The sequence below is a fragment of the Herpailurus yagouaroundi genome, unplaced genomic scaffold, assembly GCF_014898765.1.
Source record: "Herpailurus yagouaroundi ecotype Mexico unplaced genomic scaffold, PumYag 192, whole genome shotgun sequence".
In the NCBI taxonomy this organism is placed as follows: domain Eukaryota; kingdom Metazoa; phylum Chordata; class Mammalia; order Carnivora; family Felidae; genus Herpailurus; species Herpailurus yagouaroundi.
In genome coordinates, this window is record NW_024412423.1 from 16,053,700 (window position 1) to 16,073,163 (window position 19,464).

Genomic DNA, 19,464 nt, shown 5'->3' on the forward strand with positions numbered 1-19,464 from the left:
GTTCATGAGTTTGAGCCCTGGGTCCGACTCTGCTGACAGCTCAGCTCCTGGAGCCTGCTTCAGATTCTGTGTCTCCCTCTTTCTCGGCCCCTCCCCATTCACACACTGTCTCTCTGTCTCTCTCTCTCTCTCTCAAAAATAAACAGTAAAAATAATTTTTAAGGGGTGCCTGGGTGGCTCAGTCGGTTAAGCCTCTGATTTCAGCTCAGCTTATGATCTCACGGTTCGTGAGTTCGAGCCCCACGTCGGGCTCTGTGCTGACAGCTCAGAGCCTGGAGCCTGTTTCAGATTCTGTGTCTCCCTCTCTCTGACCCTTCCCTGTTCATGCTCTGTCTCTCACTGTCTCAAAAATAAATAAAACGTTAAAAAGAAATAAAAAAAAAAGTTTCAACATGGCCAAAATTAAAAAGACAAGAAATAACAACTGCTGGCAAGGATGTGGGGAAAAAAGGGAACCCTCAAACACAGTGGGTGGGACTGCAAACTGGTGCAGGCACTATGGAAAATAGTAATGGAGCTTCCTCAAAAAATTAAAAATAAAAATACCCTGTAATCCAATGATTCCCCTACTGGGTTTTTAACCAAAGGAAATAAAAACACTATTTTGAAAAGATATGTGCACTCCTTTGTTTACTGAAGTATTATTTATGATAGCCAAGATATGGAAGCAATCAGAGTGTCCACTGATGGATGAATGGATGATGAAAGACACGGTATCTACACACAGCAGAGTATTATGCGGCCATAGGAAAGGATGAGATCATGCCATCTGAGACAACATGGATGGATCTATAGATTATTATGCTAAGTGAAATAAGTCAGACTGAGAGAGACAGATACCGTATTATTTCACTCATATGTGGAATCTAAAAAACAAGTGAACAAACCAAACAAACAAACTAGAATGAGACCTATAAAAATATAGGGAACAAACTGATGGTTGACAGAGAGGAGAGGGCTGTGGGGATGGGCGAAATGGGTGAAGAATGAGTGATGGAGAATGGGAAATACAGGCTTCCAGGTATGAAGTAAGTCACAGAAATAAGACACAGCATAAGGAATATAATTCGTGGTATTGTAAGGTATTGTGGGCATTCGTTGTATGCCCAAAAGTAATTTAACATTATATTACAACTATACTTAAAAAATTAAAGAAATTTCATTTGTGATTACATTTAGTTTTCTTTATAGAGATTTTAGATTTCCTACCTAAGTCCAACTTTTTAGCTTATAATATTTTTAGTTTCTGTTGTGTTTGACATTTTGGAGATAATTTTGTTGTATTTCAGTCTCACTGTACTCAGCATTTTTATTATGCTTTTATGTTTGTGTGTGTGTGTGTGTGTGCGTGCGCGCGTGTGTGGCTTTATCTTTCATTCTGATTCAGACATTTGTAAATAATTTTTATTTATAATAATATCTTGGCTGTTTATAACAGCATTTCTAATTATAAAAACATGTCTGTATAAAACCAAACTTCACTACAAAGAGTTTTCTGATGATCAAAAAGAGTTCTTTCTGCAGAAGGTTCAGCTTCCAGCATGCGATCATGAAAAGCCTGAGGATCAGAAATGTTTTAGAACCTGTATCTTCTCTAGCGTCTTTTCACAATGAAGAAATTACAAACGTATAATGCTGCCCTAGGTCTTTTCTTTGAAAAAGGAAGAAATGGGATCATAGAATACTAGAGCTAAAACACTTCGCCCTTTCCGTCTCTTCCTCTTCCTCCCACCCAAATCACGTAGTTTCTCACTCTGTAGATGAGGAGACAGAGACAAAGAGAATGAGGCCACTTTTAAGTCACCCAGCTCATTTATGGCATATCCAGGACCAGAAAACTGGGCTCCTGATATGATCATGCTGCCCATCCCCTTGCTCCCAGGAAATATACATATAAATGTAGTGACTGTACAATGTCAAATTCAGCTAGTTACCAAAAAATTCTAGGCATAAAAAATAAACATGTTTCTAAGTATTTTAGCTAGATGAAATTCAAACACACATATACGTGCAAAAAAATTTAAAAAGAAAGATACATGGCAGGTAAGCACATGAAAAGATGCTCAATGTCATTAAAGAAATTTAAGTTAAAACTACACTATGATGCCCTTATACATCTACTCGAATGACTAAAATCAAAATTCTCGGGTTGCCTGGATGGCTCAGTCAGTTAAAGGGGAGAGACAGAATCCAAAGCAGGCTCCAGGCTCTGAGCTGTCAGCACGGAGCCTCATGTGGGGCTCAAAGTCATGAACGGTGAGATCAGGATCTGAGCCGCAGTCGGATGCTCAACCGACTGAGCCACCCAGGCTCCCCTTGGGGTTCCTCTTTTAAATTTTTTTCCTCTGTATTTCCTTGCTTGCATATATGTACCCACAGAATTATGAAAAACAAGAAGGCTTATGTAATCTGGGACAGGTATAACTGCCTGTGCATCATCTAGAAGCTGTTATATTGGCATGGACCCAGACACAGAAGAAATCCAGCTCTAGCACAGCCTTGAAATACCTAGAAAAGTAGTCGGCTTGAAGTTAGGATGATTTGGAAACAGTGCTCCAAATGTGTCTTGAGCTAGGGGTCTTAAATAAGCAGACCCTTCAGGCCTTACCTACGCAGCCTTCTCCGTCAGGCCGTCGGGTCATCCCAGGCGGGCAGATGCACATGAAGGTGCCTATCAGATTCTTGCACATCATGCCTCTAGATTCACAGTCATGGAGACCTTCGGCACATTCATCCAGATCTAGAAAACAGTTTTCGTAGGAAAAATATCAAAACAAATTCTCAGGAGCAGGCTATTGTTTTGGAGTTTTAAGTCTTATTTCCGGTCTTAAGGCTCTTAAATGCTATTGTGTGACAGAGGAAGGAGGAGCTCGATATTTTCCAATTGTTGGCTATATTCTAGACTTTTAAAAGTTTCAGCATTGATCCCAATGAGAAGAAGTTCAGGGAAGGACAGTCTTTTCTTTAATAAGAGCCCAAGATTGTGAGTTCTTCAGTCTCTTTTATCTTTGACTTGCTTAGGCAGACCATCAGGTGTCTTGTTACCTAGGTATGGAAATCTACCAGCAAAATCCTGTCAGATACAGGGCTGTAAACTCTAGAAGAACATAGATGAGAACTGTAACTTCACTGCAGTACACTTCCAGCGTGGCAAATAAAGTTTTAACTACTCTCTTGTCCAGGGCCTTACCTTTGCACATCTTCTGGTCTTCCCTGAGGGCATAGCCAATTGGACAGGTGCATTCGTAGGACCCGAAGGTGTTCATGCAGCGGAAAGCACAGAGCAGCGGGTTCTGGGCACACTCGTTGATATCTAATCAAACAAACAGGTAAGCAGGGACTGAGACTAGAGTGTTAATTGTTTAAATAAACACTGCTGTATTTACTTAGCAGTCATCGAGAAAGCAGTAATATAATAGAACCTCCACTCCTGGTATGGAGAAGTGAGCACCTAACAAACTCACCCTCCAACAAATAACAACCATAAACTATGAAAACAAAAACAAAAACAGAAACCACTAAAGACTACTTCAGGTAGTTGTAAGTTGAAACTCTGCAAACAACCAGCAAGAAAGAAGTTCCCAATATTTTTCTTTTTCTGAAATTACGCTGTGGATGGACATAGTCCTGCCAGCAGCAGGGCCTGGCAGCTAAATCTTCAATAGAAATGTTCTGAGCTTCTGTGCATGGCAATCGGGGGAGGGAGCTGGGGGCAACCAAGGCTGCTCAAGAGTGACAGGGAATCCCGGATAGGAGAGGGCTAGAGATGGAGACACACTATTTTGCATAAAAGCAAAAAACTTAATCTGAACCTCTGTCTTACACGGGCCTGACAGTCTGCTTTTATGTTCATCCAAGTTAACGGCCTGCTAAGACAAAAGCATCGGCATTCTGCAAAGATATCACTCACAATATCCAGGGAATAATCTAAAATTGACCTCCTGCTGGGGAGCTAACTTCAAGTGAAAATACCATCAACACATGCTGACTCTGACATGACCGAGATGCTGGACCTATCAGACAAGGGCTTTAAAATAGCTGCTGTGACTCTACTCTCACCGAGGCAGAGGAAAAGAATACTTGTGATGAACGTAATCATCAGTAGAACATCAAAACAATGAAAGTAAAAGAAGAGACAGGAAAAAACCTTTTCTAGATCAATCAGAAGTAGTATTTAAGGGAAGTATCACTTGCCTTCACAATTCATCATGGGCCCTGGCTCAAAGCCTTCATTGCAATTGCATTCAAAACTCCCAATAACGTTGGTGCATGTCCCATTCCCACACGGATTGCCAATGGAACATTCATCAGTATCTGGGAAAAAAAAGGAATAAAAAAGTGCCCCCAAATTTAGGGAAGTTTTAGCTTAATACGTGCATGCCCATGAATCATATCCATCCACCTGGCCCTCACAAACTGCCAGGATCTGTACAGGCCACACCTGACTCTGCACCCTCCCTGCCATTAGCTGGCTGGCTTGCCTTTATTCAGTACAGAGGACCCCAAAGGATCAAGTGTGCAAAGCTCTGAGTCCTAAGATAGCCATGCTTTCCCTAAAAATCACAAACCCAGAGAGGGATGTGGTCTTCTGCTATAGGAGCAGGTGCAGAAAGTCACAAAGTAAAAGGGACTTCTCTCCCAGTTAGTTGCTCTGCCAAGTGTAAATCTCTAGGCACATCAGAGTTTGTATATCTGGTGGAAGGCAGAGGTTGGGCAACTCTCTCCATGTTCACATAAACCAGATCTACTAGTAAATGTAAAAAGGGAGAAGAAAAAGCAGTTATTACTAGCTGCCGATACTGGCTCTGTAAATCCTCCCACCACCCAGGGCACCTGGGAGACCTTCTGCTGAACATGAGAAATGGAATGGAAGCTTCCAAATATGTAATGTGGAGTCAGCACTCACCCACGCAGCGTACTCCAGTGTAATCAAGGTTGTAGCCCATCGGACATTCACAGCGGAAAGAGCCATCTGTATTGATACACTGACCATTTGAACAAATGCCTGGGCTCTCAAGGCATTCGTTGACATCTAAAATAAAGAATCGTCCATAAACTTCCTCCGTATAAAAGGAGACATCACAACCATGTGTATTTATTCAACACAGACTTAAAATTTATAAAACACGTAAACATTTCTTTTCACCAGATAAACAGATTGTATGCAATATACAGTGCAGTTTTACAATGCTGACGATAACACATGTGATATAGAACATTGTGTACATATGTTAAAATATACTATATGTGATACAGTAAAATAAACGTGATTTATAGAACAAATACACAAAAATGTATTTACACAAAAAAAGACTACAGGAATAAAATACATCAAACCACACCTTCACGTGTGTCATGAAGACTCGGGACAGTTCCGTGGCCGTACGGACACAGGTCCTGGAATGCAACTACAGAGAAAAACACAAATTCCCCATTGACTGAAGAGCCTCAGTTGTGGGACAACTTAAGAACTGATGGAGGGTGTACATGAAATTAGACTTAATTTCCATCTACAAGTTGCTTTTGACAAGAGTCTTATTTTATTTTTATGATTTACTTCAAAAGCAACCCTGAGCCTTTTTAGAGAAGGTCACCTGGGCTTGCCCAGCTCCTCCCAGAGTGCTGCCTACTAAGGGCTTCCCGTTCTGTTTGCTAGTTTTTTTGTTTTTGTTTTTTTAAATGTTAATTATTTTGAGAGAGAGCGTGTGGGGGAGGGACAGAGCGAGAGCGAGAGAGCGAGAGAGCGAGAGAGAGAGAGAGAAAATCAGAGAATCCCAAGCAGGTTCCTTGCTATCAGCACAGAGCCCGACATGGAGCTCAAACCCACGAACCAGAAGCCTGGGATCATGACCTGAGCTGAGATCAAGAGTTGCTCGCTTAACTGACTGAGCCACCCAGGCATCCCTTATCTATCTGCTCGTTCAGTGCCGAGGAGCCCATGACACACAGAAGCCACCTCCGACCTAGAGGTCAGGCTAGTTCCCAGGTTGCTGGGAGGCACCTACAACTCGACTACACTAACAACAGGAGACCTGGGAAGCTCTCGGTCTCACCCTGCAAATGGCCCTCATGCTGACTAAGCATGAGATCCCCCCCCCCCCCGCATCCTCTGCACTGTACCTCCCAAATTCATTCCTCTGAAAGCAAGTAATACGGACCTCGGGGGGAGAAATGAACTAACAGTAACTCTACCCTGCACTCACATGTGTTGAATACACATGCTGGAAAGAAACCCCTCACACTAAGGTGACCAGTTTAGACGTGAGGGAGCCATTTCACCTTCACAATATTCCTGAGTTCCATGGTGACCGACAAACACATTCCCAAACCAGCACAAAGTGGAGTCTTACACGCCTGCTCTTACCTTCGTCGTCTTTGGGGCACAGCTCACAGGGGTCGCCCCAGCCCTCTCCTGGCATTTTACTACAGCAGCATTTTGCCTTAGTGGTGTTGAAGGCTTTGGGTACAGAACACTTTCCGTTTTCGAAGTTGGTGAAGCAGAAGCTCTGGCGGGTATCTAGTCAAGAGAAAGCAAACATCACAGACCTCCTTCTTGGTCATTTAAAAAGATGGAATACTTCGTGTATAACTTTCTGACGGAACATTTCTCACGGGCCGAACACTGGATGCAGATGAGGTCATCAGTGAAAAGACAGGTCTGGAAATCCCCCAATGCTGATTTCACATGCCAATTTAAATTGACCTGTCTATAAAATTTTACATACTTATCTGAAATGTTAAAAGTGTTTTTATAACGTCCCTAGGAAATCTGAGAAATTACGCTCAGTATTAAAATTATTTCTGTATCTCTTCTACTGTTATGTTGTAGCCTCACAAAAAAAAAATTCATGTAAGTTTCAGGAAGTCATATCACATTAAAAGCAACTCATACAGCAGAGTACAAAAAATTTGGTCCAACGACAAATGGAACAGTGAAGCAAAAACAGTAATAATAATGATAAGCAAATGAATGAAAATAATTTTTCAATATGAAATTTAAAAAACTGTGCAAACAGGGTTGAAAATTCACAGTACCTTAAAAGGCGTCCAGTACATTTAGTGTTGAGACCTAGATTTTTAACGCAGACGTAGTTGCCACAGACACGTTCTTTGTAGTGACAAACACTAGCATGATGGTTTACTGTCTATCTGTGAAGTTCCTAAGGTCAAATTATGACACAGAAGTCATTCCAAAGCTTACCAAAGCATCTCCGTCCATTATCAGACAATACAAAGCCAGGCGGGCAGATGCACTGGAAGCCCCCAGGAGTATTGGTGCAGGAACCAAACAGACAGATGTTGGGATCTTCGTCGCATTCGTTTATGTCTGGACGACAGCAGGAGAATGTATGAATTCAGGCAAATCAATACACTGTTCAGTCTTTGAAAATAAACAGTTTGTCCATACTACAATAACCCACTAGCCATTGATTATTTAATACGAAACACGAATACATAATGTGTATCTATAACTTGCTCTTTAAAAGTAGACGATTATTGCTTCAAAAGTCAAAGATTGTATCCAGATTCAACCAACCATATGGCCCAGACAGCCAAACAGAATTCTAGCTCCTTGCAGTGGATCCCTAGGGGTGTGTGTGTGGCCACCTGACATGACCAACTGTTCAATATCCTCCAAGTGTCACAGCCTCAGATGGTCGGTCTCCTTCTCTCATGCTCCTCTCTGCCATCCGCCATCCAAATTAAGATCCCCGAGTCATCTTTCTTCTTCCCCCTGACCTTTTAACCTTATGCAGGCAGCATGTGACCTGTTCCTTCAGCCTCCTCTGTGAATTCAACTCAACCTCACCAGCCAGGATTACCGTAAATCTCCTAATAGCCTGCCGCATCTCCGTCTAGTCCCTTCACAGGGCCACCAGGTTGTCTTTCTAAACCACACATCTGCTTGAAAATCTGTGCCTGCTGGAACCAGGATGACTCGGACGTGGGTCTGAGAATTTCATCATTCCCACTCATCCCAGAACGGTTCCTTCAAATAAGGATTCCTTAGCAGTGACATTTGGCCTTTGTTTCATTGGAAGTGCTTACTGAGTTGTTTTACGTAAGTGAATAGACATTACATAATTCCAGCCACGTGAGACTGTAAGTTCCATGGGGACATGACCTATGGGTCTGTCTGGGTCACTGCATCACAGCTTAGTCTAGCACGGTGTCAGGCACATACTACATTCTCCATTTGCATTCAGTCTTCTGGGTTGGCCACTTGATGCCCCTTACCACACTCGAGTTGGCTGTGTTTGCCAATAGCCTTCTCTGTTCTGTTCCTTTTTTTGGTTGTAAATTCCTATACAACAGTTAAGAACCACCCCAAGTGTCACCAATCCATTGTGATGGGCTTCCCTGACTTTCTTTTTGCCCCCACCACCAACGTTCACATCCTCACCCTGAGCTCCCTCTGCCTTAATGTACCTCCAGTGCAGTGTCTGACCGAGTGGATTGCAAGGGTATCTTTACACGGTGGGTTTACTTACAAAACAGATCTTTTCTCTTCTGCAGTAGGTTACCAAAGGCAAGGGCTGTATCTTTTTGTAACCCCAGCACCTAAGAGGTGCAAGGTGTTCACTGTTACGTACAGTGAAAGTTGTCATCAACTTGTATGCGTATACAGGTGTAGTAAGTATATGTTCATGTGAAGTGTATATATGGTCACATTAGAAACATTTCATTTGGAAAAACTGGTAGAAGAGATTCTAGCCTGAAGGGAATAGTCTTGCAGTGCAGTTAATTAAAAATGTACTTTTCAGAAATGCAAAATAGGAGCGTTGCTAACAGTAAGAAAAAAATGGTTCTGCAGTTTAATAAAATGTTACTGAGTCAGAGATTTCTATTTTTCAACAAAAAGAAAAAGCAGCTGAGTCTTTCTGACACAAAGAAGCGTATGTATCTTTTCCCTCCTAATGGTGGACATACCACTGCCATCATTGTTCCACAAAGGGATGTGTTATAGGAAAAATGAAGAACTGAGATTAAATACGGAATAAAGAAAATGAAAGGATCTTAAGCTTTTCAAGAAGGTTTTTATTAAGATGCTTCTAGGATTTATTATCTTTTAAGTATTAAAAACACTAGGCAATTTTACAGCGCACTACACAGATCAAGAAAGGGAAAAGATACTAAGGCCAAACTGGTAAGACTAGGGATGATATCTCCACTATATGAAATCACATGGACTGAAAAATAATTAAATTTGATCAAGTAAACGGTTTCCTTCAGTTCTGTCCATATAGGTCCCTTGAAAGTGAACAGTAGAGCTACAAAGAATTTTTGTTTAATTGGACAACTACAAGGCAAAACAAAACAAAACAAAAGCAAAAAACCCTCAGCGATCACTTCATGTTAGAAGAACCACACCAAGATGGTGCTTCTGAATTTCAACAAGACTGTAAAAAATAATTTGTATAAAAGTGAAATTAAGTAACTGTAAAAAGGTCGGCCTTCATCATGTTCACCAGGCAGTTCTGGAACCCACTTTTGATGTGGTTACAGTGTTCTTGTATGCTGGAGGAGTTTCAGCATAAAAACATCTGTTATGACAAATGGATTAATATTTTCTGTTTTGACATGAGGCCTTCCCAAGGAAAAAAATGTCTCAACGGCATGGTCAAGATTTTCTGCTCCACATTTCTAGGACTCCAGACACCTTTAATAGCTGTTTTAAAATTGGTTGCCAAAGATTACAATTTTTGTAGACTCTCTTTAAATTCAGGAGAAAGTCTCTTTTGACATTTGGAAAAAAGATCAGAGTGCACTGAAAATTCTCTCACTAGTATAGCATTTCTGTTCATGACCAGCCCCACATCCCTAAATTCTTTATCCTTACGTTCAAAAGGATTCTGATGGTTTCACAATGCAGATGTAGTCTGCTACACGTTGCATCCCCTAGGTCAGCCTGCTTGCACTGGTTTGGATTTAGGATACTTCCAAAGGGTCTTTACCCAGCCTGTCTTACACCAAACAGCTCATGGACCTCGGAACAAATGTTAACCTTACCGATGCAGTTCTCGCTTTTCACTTCATACCCTGGCGGACAGATGCACCTGAAGGACCCTTCCAAATTCTGACAGGTACCAGGAGAACAAGAGCCAGGAAGGGCAACACACTCATTAGTATCTTTAAAGAGAAAGGAGAAAAAAAAAATGATTTAACTATGAGATGACTGCTGCCAAACGATACTAACATGAATTCAACTTGCTCTCTCTGATCTGTCAGGTCACTATGGACAAATTTGCCCTGAGATCCTCTTTTGACATCTTGAGTATTACTCATTCGGCAAGAGGCTAATTTTCCTGATTTGTTTCCTTCGTCTCCTTTTATGGAGACATGGATAGCCCCAAGCTCTCTTCCAATAAAAGCATTGCAGACAAGTCATTCCCAATTGTTGGCGTTGTCCTTACACCAAAATTTCCCATGGTATCTTATTTTCGCCAAGTGATCAGATGATCCCATGACATGTGAACGGACTTTCCAGGTGTGTGTGTAGGGCTGGGGGAGTCACATCCTTATTTAACAAAATACAAAGACTTTTTATTGTGTAGCTACTTACCTATACAGTTCTTGCCATCTGGAGTAAGTTCATAACCTTCATTACATAAACACTTGAAGGAGCCAATTTCATTAAAACACCGTCCATTTCTGCACACCTGACCAAAAAAGGAACTGCACTCATCTACGTCTGTAAGCAAATGAGAATTAGCTTTCAGAGAGAGCTCTTACATGCATATGATGTTACACGTTGCAATGTCAAAGCATACTCATTGGTATGCATTTACAAACATGCTTCATTACAATTCCTCATCAACACAGAGAAAAACGGCTCATATTATAAGGATCATGTGACTAAGACCATGTAGATCCCTACTATATCTCAACCATACTTTTTGATATTAATATAACAAATTTATAACCAGATAAAAACTGAAGGTTTACATGTAGTGAAGACTTCCATTCTTTTCAAATGAAAACTATTTCTTTTCCTGGAGACAAGAACGTATACAGATTTAACCTGACAGCCTAGTTTGCAGATGACTTTACCTGGAGATAAGCTGAGTATATTCAAAGGACAAATAATGGGGCATATTAAATACAGAAAAATACATTATAATAAAAATACTCTAGGACTGCTGACATGTGTTTTGCTGAAAAAATGCAGAATCTGAAAGAAAAAACATCTTAAGTTTCAGTTCAGCTTAGGGCTGACTGCATTTGAGTACTTTTCTCAGTTGTCTGAAGGCTGTGCACTCTGATCAGAGGCATAGCAATGTGTCTTCAGCTCTCCCTGGTTGTACAAAGGATCTGAGAAACTAGAGACAAGAAGGTGGTACTTGAAACAATGTCCAATTAGCTCTAAATTTTGTTCACAACGGCAGAATTTTGAAAAAGAAAAAACAAACCAAAACAAAATTGAGAAGAGCGTGTTTTGGGGTAAATCAGAGGTGCATTTGAGCTGTGCTGATCCCATCATAGTAGAAAGCCGGAGACATTATAGGACCAGGTGAACAAAGACACATTAGTTGGGACGCACCAGCGCAGTGCCTGACACGTGGTCAACATTTATTTGTCCTTTCTCTTGCTGTGTCCTCCACCAACTTCAGGAACCTCCCCTACTCACTGCCAACCCTTGTTTTAATCGTTGTCATTTAGGGGTAAACGATACAATCCTGTACCACGCAGAGCCAATACTTTTTAAGTTTCCACTGAAAATTTACAGTTGTTCAACAACTGAAATCAAATAGGTTTCTGAGGGCTGACCTGGACACCTAGCCACTGGCTCACCATTTCTGTGGGAAAAGGCATCTGTGGCTTCAAAAGCTGACAGAAAATTAAAAAAGTTTCAAGACACAACATGTTTTTAAGTTGGAGACTCTGTCAGTATTTGAATATAAATCAAGAATGCGTTGTTTGAAATACTTGGAATAACACTGGAGCAATGACAGGTCTATCTTCGATCCCATTTAAGGGGTAAAAATAACTTCAAACCATAGAGTAATCCCAGTAGATTTACTATCGTCTTCATGGCTTCCCCCCTGTATCGATGGATTGATTGACAGAAGTGCTGAACACAGCAGATTGTCCTGTGATTATTTAAGCCAATACTGTGACTTCAGTTCAGTAGAAATGAGTCAATGTTATTACAATACTTTTCGGCACCAATCTGCAACTTCAGGGATAAAAACATCTGATTTACTCTGGTTTTATTCCTTATTCCAGTATATTATATGGACATAAATAGAAGCAATAAAGGACTGAGAACTTACCCAGGCAATCATTATTATGAGTGAGTTCAAACCCTGGGTAGCAGAGACAGTTATAGGATCCAACCGTGTTTTTACAAGTCCCATTTCCACACGGATGTCGCTCACACTCGTCAACATCTACAAAGAAACATTGGCTCCAAGGAATTCAATTTTTTAACTAGAAAAACACAGCCTGTTAAAGATTTACATTTTTAAAAAGTACAGAGTCACTTATATTTTCCTCATTCAATACTTAGGAACCCCTATTTATTTTGGGAAAATTAGCATGAGGTGGAGAAAACTCTAAATTATAAAATTATAAGATGCGGTGCTGTTGAGTGATTTCTAGGCTCATATAGCTAAGCAAGCATCCCCTGAGTGCAGATGTTTTAACGAATGGGTTTGCTTGTCAACTCTGTAAGGAAACCAGTCTTCTGAAACCCTAAACAATTTGTTCTATTAAGCATTATCAACACCACTCCCCCAGAAATTTACATACATTAATTTGATGAGCACAACACAGACAAATTTTAGTTTCCTAAATTTTATGAGTTAACAGAACCCACACTGAAGATGTCTATTATAACTCATTAGTATTAGCCTTCAAGAAATGGAATTTAAAAAAAACGTTTAGAAAGGACTCTTCCTAGAAGAGAACAGATTCCCTACACAATGAATTCCAGGCTGTGCGAACTCTTCTTCTATGCAAAAAAAAAAAAAAAAAAAAAAAAAAAAAAAAGTAATGTTTCTTAGGAAGAAAGCTTTGTTGAAGAGTAGTATTATGAAGGAGTCTCACTGACTTTCATCATGAATGAATTATTAGAATCGAGGGCCTATTTTCTCCATATAAATCTCTGAATCAAATCTCATGTATTTTTTAGCAAATCATGTTATCTCTCTTACAGAGTACAGCCAGGAGAAGCATGCATGAGCAATCATTCTCAGAAAGTTCATGCAAATAGGGCTAGATCCTCTATTTGTCTTTTGCACAGCATCTCCTAGACCGTTTTTTCCACCACCACGGCCCAAGTCCACAGGGGAGGTCATAGGAGGCAACGTTTTCCGGGCAGTCCTTGTTGTATGGATATGTCATAAAGGAAAGCAGTTCTATGGTGCTGAAATCTGACATTACTTTTCAGATAGGTAGTATCTTCAATACCAAAATAGAAGATGCATAACTTCAGCTTTTCCTAAACTCAGAATGTGCTAATTATACATAGCCAAGTTTTTAATGTAATTTTCCTCCTTCAAGTGCAAAGCAGGGAGAACTGTTTTGGCCGAGATAGAGCCCATTGTCGACATCAGATTAAAGGAGTTACACTGAGTTCCAAGGGTGGGCTCCCTAAGGGCCAGCCAGCCTACCTGCCTTTGCAATCTCATCACCTGTCAGCTCAGCAAGTACTTACTGAACATTATTACTGCTCAGTTACCCATTACATTAGCTATGGGGACATTTTAGAGAGTTTTGGTACATTTCCTCCTAAAAATATTTTTTTAAGAGTTAAAACACAAAAGAAGCAGGTAAGTCCCATGTACTCAATGATTTTGGGAAAAGGTGTATAAGATGTGTGTATGTGTGTGTCTATATATTCATCTCAACCCTCTTGCTCCTACTACTATTACCACTCCCTTGCATTCTTGCAGCTGGAAAGGTTTTCTTAAATGGGACCAGAGAAGGGCAAAGGGCCACTGGGTACTGTGGGGATGTCCACATAACCTGGAGTGTCCCAGAGTACGTGGTAAAGTGTGTGAAAGGCATCTGGGCAAAAAGGCTGTGAACAGTGAGCCAGAGAACCAACTGTGGTGTGTCCCTGCTCGCAAATTTTACATTCAACGAAGGCATAAACGGTTTAACAAAGCTAACTTTTGGCCAAGACGGTTTCTGACAGAGACGTGGTAGTCAGTCACAGCAAGTGGCCGACCCATAGTCTCTTCTGGAGTCTCAGGTCGCTTCTCTCCTGGAACTCAGGTCCTCCCTCTTACCCATGCACATGGTCTGGTCCTGGGAAGCTTTAAAGCCATTGTGGCAGATGCACTGGTAACTTCCTTGCAAATCCACACACAGGCCATGACTGCAAACATTAGGAATTTCTAAACATTCGTTGCGATCTAAAACAAAAAATAAAACACATGTTAGACATATCTGATTTTTATTAAGATTCCTTCATTTTTTCACAGGCATGTTTCTACAACCTGCTACTAATTATTACAGACAGGCTGAGAATGAACCATAACAACAGCTGAATCAAAAAAAAGCAAGGCTTTAAACTCTCCAAGACTTAAAAAAAAATTAGGCAATTCTTACACGGTGATGGGTATCTCAGGGTTACTATTTCATTTTAGGTCTAATCTTTAGAAAATCCAATTGAAGAGATTTCTTTTACCTAACCAAAAACAAACAAACAAACTAAAAACTAAAATACATGGCAAAATAGTTCAATATGAATGAAAAGATTTACTTAGAAAATCATTTCAAAGTTATCTCCGGAAATATTTTTTGGTAGGAAAGCACGGACGACTGCTTAGTGCAGGGAACACAGAATGCTGGGCAAGGAGTCGGTCTCTCTCTCACCTACGCAGGCTCCGTTGGGGGACAGTTTGAAGCCCGCGGCACATTCGCAGCGGTAACTCCCGGGGCTGTTGAGGCAGTCTGCGTTCCGCTGGCACAGATTATCACCGTTGCTGCACTCGTCGATATCTGAAAGAGCAACAGTTCCATTTAAAGAACTTCCTCACTCCATTACTATGACATTCGCTTCACTAGTTTGGTGACCCGCTCTTCAGTACTGTAGAAGAAACCATAAAAATCGGAAAACCGTCCAAAAATCATTTATGTCTACCAAACTTTCCTGGCTAGGGGGTCATGCATCATTCAGATTACCTTCACAGACCAGGAGCAGGTCATTGTAACTGAAGCCCGTAGGGCATTCACAGCGGAAACTGCCAATCTGGTTGATGCACACGCCGTTGGCACAAATGCCTGGAATCTCTTTACATTCATCAATGTCTGAAAATGAACAGATTCGGTCAAATATACACGGCTCTGCTTAATGTATTTATCATAAAAACCTCTGATAATGTTATGGGTATGCTGGAATGAGAACACACACTGTCACAAAAATAAATTTTAACACTGATATGAATGATATCTGAATTTACAAAAGCATATAAGTATAACAGCCTATTTCCCTTTAAACAGTGTTGGTAAAATAAGTAGCTGACCAATGTATCAGGTGATTTTACTGTCAATGTAGTAAATAAACTTCCTAGAGAATCAAACTTCAAGTTACGTTCCGGGCTCCCCTAACTGCTGCTACTCATGTAATGATGAAAGCTATGTGTCCTTAATTATCTGTACCTTGTTACAGACGTATTCATAATGGAGACTTAAAATTATATTGCTTACTTAGTCTTTGAGGAAGGAAAGCAGAATGAACAGAAAGTACATTCAGAAAAAATTAATGTGGATAATTAATAATTCTGCAAATTCCAAGGTACATCAGTAGAAAGGGACACTGCAAAAATACACCAAAAACATAAACATATACTTAAGGAAAAGAGAAACTGAAGGTTACAATATAGTGGATTGTTTAGAGTCTTCGTGGAAAGGAAAATTAAGGTTTCAGCTTGAAATGTATGAAATCTTGAGATAGTCCTGGAACTATTCTAACTCAATCACCAGGCTATGCGGACGGGATAAAACCATTATTAACACTTGGGTCGAGTCTGTAAACATGTTAGGTCTTTCTTGCCTAACTATATTAGATCAGAATCCAGATTATTATATTTCAAGGCACTTTAAACTTTAAAAACACTGAACAGACTTTCAAATAATGCTACCTGTAGGTCTTAAAATAAACATAATCTGGAAGAACTTACCAACAGCTTTTCCAGTGTGAATGTCAAAGGTGAATCCAGGGATATTTCCACATATGGTCTTGAAGTCAGCTTTAAAATATAAATGAAACAAATGCACTCTTAAAATTCTCAAACTCATTTCAGGTAACATTTTACATACTCTTGCTTGCAATGACAGATATATTTATATTACTCACAAGCATACATTTTAATTTCAGTTATATTTACTCACTAACAGTACCAGCTTCTGCGAGAAGTAGATCTAGGCATTCTTTACCATTATTTTCATCATTAACTTTTTACTGCTCTTGTGTTACAAGGAAATCATTACAAGATTCAAAATATCTACTTTAGGCATTTAAATTCTTCTGTTCTTTGGAAATGCAGATCTTTAATAATGGTCCAGTTTATTCACACTGGAAAACCAGGTTAGGTTAGGAATTTAAAAAGGAATTAAAAATTGCACATAGGAAGAAGTGTGCAAAAAACAGTCTCACAGTGTGAAACAAACAATGAGAAATGAATGAGACATGAATTTTATCTTATTTTTTTAAACATAAATGTCTTGTTAAAATAAGAAATTTGAGGCATCAGAAACAACGCATCATAGAATAAAACAGAGACTATAACAGTTATTTCTACACATAATCCGTCAAACTAATAGAAATATAAAATCCTAATCTTTTTAAATGTTTTTTTTTAATTTATTTATTTAAGAGAGACAGAGACACAGAGATGGAGGGGCAGAGAGAGAGAATATCCCAAGCAGGCTCTGCACTGCTAGTGGGCCTGGAACCTACAAACCATGAGATCATGACCTGAGCCGAAATCAAGAGTTGGGTGCCTAACCAACTGAGCCACCCTGGCACCCCCCCAATTTTAATTTTCTAATTTCTACTCTGATCAGATTGCTTCTGATGCCCATGGTGACACATGTGAGTAAACCTCCTGAAAACCATACTAGGTAAAACACATACTGTATACTACCTACCAAGCGCTATCAAAGGAGGAACTCTAGGTTTCATCCACCAAAACTCACTGAGTATCCACATCACATACAGGGGCACACAATAAATAGATGCTCAATTCAATGGTGTCTAACTGCCTGCCAATGCACCAATTATAATTTATATGCATCCTCTCATTTCCTATAACCACATGAGTGAGTTACTGTCATTTTTAAATTATTATCTCTATTCTATATATGAGGAATCCATTTCGCAAAGGAGAAAAGGATCTGCCGAAGGTCAGATAATAGCAGAGCTTCAATATAAATACAGACCTGTCCTCTTACACCTAAGCCTCACCCTATACTTCCTCTTACAAAAAGTGGTATTTAATTTCCCAAATCAGTGATCTTCAACCTCGTGATGGGAGTTTTTAAATTAGAGAATTGTAAAAATGTTTCCATTTGTTTTTTTTTGTTTTTGTTTTTGTTTTTTGGAGGAAATCTATGGCAAGCGAGTTATGAACATCCATTTGCCCACTGATTTAGAGCCGCTGAGAAAGACTCCACAGGTCACTCTTCATCATTTTTCTCCTTACCTTTCATTTCATCCCCACATTAATTATATCATTATATTAAATGGAACATTTAAATATATACATACCCTAAGCAATACCTGGCCACAAACGCAAAATCACTGTTTCTTATTTGTCCTATTGGTCCAAAGTTTAGTATCAACTATTAAACTAAACAGTATACAACTATTAAAAGTAACCACTTCCTACATCACGAAAGAGCCTGAATGGGCAACAGTTTTAGGATATTTTTTTGGTTCTTGTAGCTATTCTCTTTTAGTTTTTCTTTCAAAAGAATCTGAGCTTCTGAGAAAAGTTTTACCACATGAAGACAAGTTTTATTTTCTGCCTAAAAATTTCAGATACATTTGGGGAAAAAAACACATAAGAAACATGTTGGCAATAGGTTGCTTTCATGTACAGTTTGCTTGTCAAATCCTTTTTTTTTTTTTTTTTGCATATTTTCAAGACTGAAACTAAAACAATACTTAATGAATTTGATGGACTTGAAGTTACTGCAAGTTTTTAAATCAAAATATAATACCTTCCGGGTTGAGCACAATGACAAATAGTTGCTCAATAAATATCTGCTTGATGAATAAATGAATAATCAACTAGTACAGTGTAAAATAATGAATTTAAGTGGACCGGGGCTGTAAATTTTAGCTGTTTAGCAGTAGAGCCTGTTTTCAACATCCCAGACTTCCCCTCAAAAGATATGCCAGGAATCAGTATCTGAACCCCAAGAAGGGCCGCTTGGGAGACTGGCTGTATGATGTTCCTGGACGTTCTCAGAACTAAACACGTGTGGTTTTAGTTCACATTTGCTCTTTACTACGTGGTCACATAGGTGTATGTGTCACCGGCCTGGCCTCTGGCAGAAGCATGAGCTATGTGCTCACCTGTTCCTGGTGTTGGGCACGGCTCACAGGGTTTGTTCCACGCTTTGCCCACATTGTACGTGCAGCAGCACATTCTCTTTGTCACATTAAAAGGCAATTCATTCTCACAAGTGGTTCCGTTATAGCTCCGGTAGCAAAAGCTTTTTCTCATGTCTATGAGCAGAAAAACAAGCCAACCAGTCACAATCATAGCAGGAGGCAGCTAATAGTGGAGTCCACATACCTGGAGACACCAAACCTTCTTGATTAATAACTCCAGAATATTCCTCGGTCATTTGGAGGTATCTTAAAATAATTCTTTAAGTTGAATCTAAATCACTTCTAGGTTAACAGCTACGTCTCCTGTTTTCAAACAGGGGATTTCATTTACAATTTTCTTAGGAAAAAAATTAACAGGTATTTGTTTCTCTACTCAAAGGCATTTATTTAATTTTAAAAGTAACATATATTAAATACATATTTTATTTTAAACAATCTATTATTTGTAAAATAATGTTTACTTTACATGAATGGAAAACAAAAATTATTTAGGAACAGAAAATCCAAACATTTGATGACACGTTGTATATCAGACTTAAGCTTTTTAAAAGGTAACTATATAGTCCAAGTTCAAACACATAATACAGAGTCAGAAGTGTATAAGACTTTGAGATACTTCATAATTCATAAACACCTTCCAACCTTTCTGAACAATAATTCTGAGACACAAGTGCCTGAAATACAAGTGCTGGCTGGGAAGCTAACAACCGTGACCTAATTATTCTCTGAGACCATTACCTACCCATGCAGTTGTGGCCTCCATTGACCTGCATGTATTCAGGCGGGCAAATGCAGGTGTAATTGCCCAGCGTGTTGTAGCAGGTCCCAGGCCCACACACACCAGGATGTGCAAAACACTCATCAATATCTAGAGTGGGCAAGAATATCCA

At 39.7% G+C, this 19,464-nt stretch overlaps 1 protein-coding gene across 1 annotated transcript in view; it reads right to left on the reverse strand.

The window, feature by feature from the left end:
* Positions 1-19,464, reverse strand: part of FBN2 (fibrillin 2) — a 262,490-nt gene that overhangs the window by 27,075 nt on the left and 215,951 nt on the right. The window contains exons 40-55 of the mRNA XM_040444382.1: positions 19,317-19,442; positions 18,536-18,688; positions 16,134-16,202; positions 15,136-15,261; positions 14,827-14,952; positions 14,238-14,363; positions 12,276-12,392; positions 10,565-10,693; positions 10,012-10,131; positions 7,202-7,327; positions 6,365-6,517; positions 5,343-5,408; positions 4,907-5,032; positions 4,195-4,314; positions 3,191-3,313; positions 2,609-2,740 (exon numbers count right to left, since the gene is read on the reverse strand). Of these exons, the coding sequence (XP_040300316.1) occupies positions 2,609-2,740; positions 3,191-3,313; positions 4,195-4,314; positions 4,907-5,032; positions 5,343-5,408; positions 6,365-6,517; positions 7,202-7,327; positions 10,012-10,131; positions 10,565-10,693; positions 12,276-12,392; positions 14,238-14,363; positions 14,827-14,952; positions 15,136-15,261; positions 16,134-16,202; positions 18,536-18,688; positions 19,317-19,442 (1,938 nt within the window). The remainder of the gene's footprint in view (positions 1-2,608; positions 2,741-3,190; positions 3,314-4,194; positions 4,315-4,906; positions 5,033-5,342; positions 5,409-6,364; positions 6,518-7,201; positions 7,328-10,011; positions 10,132-10,564; positions 10,694-12,275; positions 12,393-14,237; positions 14,364-14,826; positions 14,953-15,135; positions 15,262-16,133; positions 16,203-18,535; positions 18,689-19,316; positions 19,443-19,464) is intronic.